General features: G+C 69.3%; 1 protein-coding gene across 1 annotated transcript in view; it reads right to left on the reverse strand.

The window, feature by feature from the left end:
* LOC115271323 (zonadhesin-like) overlaps positions 1-2,834 on the reverse strand; it is a 15,171-nt gene that overhangs the window by 7,676 nt on the left and 4,661 nt on the right. The window contains 5 exon segments of the mRNA XM_029913064.1: positions 151-251; positions 613-778; positions 988-1,064; positions 2,254-2,430; positions 2,550-2,644. Of these exon segments, the coding sequence (XP_029768924.1) occupies positions 151-251; positions 613-778; positions 988-1,064; positions 2,254-2,430; positions 2,550-2,644 (616 nt within the window).

A 2,834-nucleotide genomic window follows, 5' to 3' on the forward strand; every position in this document is an offset into this window, starting at 1 on the left:
GGGGTTGATGTGATGTCGGGGTGCAGGGGGTGGATCGGGGGGATGTCGGGATGCAGGGGGTGACGTGATGTCGGGGTGCAGAGGATGGATCAGGGGGGTGTCGGGATGCAGGGGGGGTGACGTGATGTAGGAGGAACGGGGGGGACCTACCGGCGCCTCGGACATGAGCACGGGGTGCAGGCCGGGCTCCGACTTGACGTGTTTCCCGTACGTGTGATCCAGAATGGCCTGGAAACAGTCCCAGTCCTCGACTGGGGGGACAGCGGCGTGGGGGTGGGGGAATGACACAGGGGGGGGGGAGGGATGGGGGGGGGGGCTCGGTTAAGGTGGCACCATCCCGCTTCCCCCCAGCCCCCCTGCACCACGTGGGGTCGCCCGTGGGGGTGGGGAAGCCACTTGGGGGTGCCCCGGGCAGGGGGTACAGAAGCCTTGGAGGGGCATGGGGGGGACAGGGCAGGGTAAGGCGGGGGAGGAAGCGGGGAGCTGTGGTGGGGGGTTCTGTGGCGGGGGGGAGCGGGGGGGCCCATGGCAGGGGGGGTGGTGGGGTCCGGGGGGGGGGGGGGCCCATGGCAGGAGGAGCCCGTGGCGGGGCCCCAGGGGCCAAACCCTCACTCATGCCGTTCTTGAGGGGCGACAGGACCTCCGTGTTCTCCCGCGGGACGTGCAGCGAGTTGGTGTCGATGTAATAAACCTTCCCCGGCTTCTTCTCCTTCTCCCCGTCCAGCTCCAGCGCCGCCTCCTCGGGGGCCAGCAGCCCCACCGTGGTGGGGAAATCCGCCTGTAACGGGGGGTGGGGGGTGAGCCCCGGGGCCTGTCCCCTCCGGGGGGCACCGGCTCCCACCCGGCCCCAGGGCGGGGACTGGCCGGCTCAGGGGGGCGGGGAAGGGGGCAGGGGCCTGTCCCCTCTAGGGGGCGCCGGCTCCCACCCGGCCCCAGGGCAGGTTACGGGGGGTTCCAGGGACCCCAACGGGGAGGTTCTGGACGTACCTTGGGGCAGTCTTCTCCGGCGTAGCCGGCTCGGACTGAGAACGAGCCGATGTCAAAGACGAGCGCCCCCACCTCATCTGGGACAGAGAAAGAGAGAAACACTCAGCACCCACCACCGATGCGCCCACCTCTGGGGCGGGACGGCCGGTTCCCCGGGGACCCCTTGCCCGGCGCTGAGATGCAGCCACCTCTGGGGCGGGACAGCCGGTTCCCCGGGGACCCCTCGCCCGGCGCTGAGATGCAGCCACCTCTGGGGTGGGGCAGCTGGTTACCCAGAGACCCCTCGCCCGGCGCTGAGGTGCGCCCACCTCTGGGGCGGGGCGGCTGGTTACACAGGGACCCCTCGCCCGGCGCTGAGATGCAGCCACCTCTGGGGCGGGGCAGCTGGAAAGAGAATCCCAGCTCAAGCTGACAAGATCTGGCGCTGCGGGGAGGGGACGTGGCCCGGACGCCTGGGTTCACGCTCCGAGAACCGGGGCAGAGCGCCCCCTGCTGACCCCCCCCCCCCGCAGCAGGGCGCCCCCTGGGGGCTGCACTTCGCTGCTGTGTTGCCTGCCTGGACATGAAGGGGGGGGATATTAAAGGGGCCCCTTACCTCCTCCATAGACCCCCCCACTCATCCTGGCTCCGCTGCGCCCCCTGCCCCGAGCGGCTCCTGCGGGGGGAGGGTCCCGGGTGTAGGGGCGGCTGGGGGGGGAGGGGCGATTCAGCACCCAGGCGGCTGGACAGCCACCGAGGATGGGAGGGGGGATCTGGAGAGAGAGAGAGGGGTGGGGTGGGGAGCTTTCATCCCAGCCAATCAGAGGCTGCACCCCCCTCCCCAGGCAGCCCCTGATTGGTCAATCACCCAGACAATAAGTGACAATCTGGGGCTTCCTTAAAGGGGCAGGGAAGGACGGGGTGGGAGAGGGGGATTAGTGTCGGGGGAGGGAATTTTTTAGGGCGGGGGCCGGTGCTCAGGCAACAATCTCCCCCTTCCCATGGGTTCACCCTTCCCCTCCCAGAGCCGGGTGAGAACCCAGTAGTCCTGGCTCCCAGCCCCCCTGCTGTAACCCACCAGCCCCCAGTTCCCTCCCAGAGCTGGGGAGAGAACCCAGGAGTCCTGGCTCCCAGCCCCCCCTGCTCTAACCCACCAGCCCCCACTCCCCTCCCAGAGCCGGGGAGAGAACCCAGGAGTCCTGGCTCCCAGCCCCCCTGCTCTAACCACCAGCTCCCGCTCCCCTCTCGGAGCCGGGGAGACAACCCAGGCGTCCGGGCGGTGCTTACGGCACAGGCTGCTGTTCCTCCAGGCGATGGGGACCCCGGCCTGGGCGCAGCGGTCAGCGTAGGACTGCAGGGCGTAGCAGAGGGAGGTCGTCTCACCCCCGGTGCCGCACAGATCGTAGCGGCAGCTCTTGAAGGAATCCGCGGGGGGCACAGCCCCATGGCAGGGGGCAAAGGGGCCTGGGAAGGAGAGAGACAGACGGGGAATGAGCAAGGGAACAGCACCTCTCAGCCACCATGTCCCAGAGCCGGGGAGAGAACCCAGGAGTCCTGGCTCCCAGCCCCCCCTGGAGTCTCACCCTGGGGGTCAGTCAGGGCTCCACAGCTGGTCGGCTTCTGAGCTTCCAGGTTGATCTCTGGGTCACATACGCCCGGGTCCCCAGAGTTGGTGCAGCTGGGGCAGGAGAGGAAAGTCAGTGCCAGGCGAACACCCTCCTCCTCAGGGTCACCTCTCCACAGAGACACCCCCTCTGGGCTGCAGAGAGAACCCAGGAGTCCTGGTTCCCAGCCCCCCCTGCTCTAACCCACCAGGCCCTGCTCCCCTCCCAGAGCCAGGGAGAGAACCCAGGAGTCCTGCCCCCCCC

The sequence above is a fragment of the Terrapene carolina genome, unplaced genomic scaffold, assembly GCF_002925995.2.
Source record: "Terrapene carolina triunguis isolate 2854851 unplaced genomic scaffold, T_m_triunguis-2.0 Scaffold433, whole genome shotgun sequence".
In the NCBI taxonomy this organism is placed as follows: domain Eukaryota; kingdom Metazoa; phylum Chordata; order Testudines; family Emydidae; genus Terrapene; species Terrapene triunguis.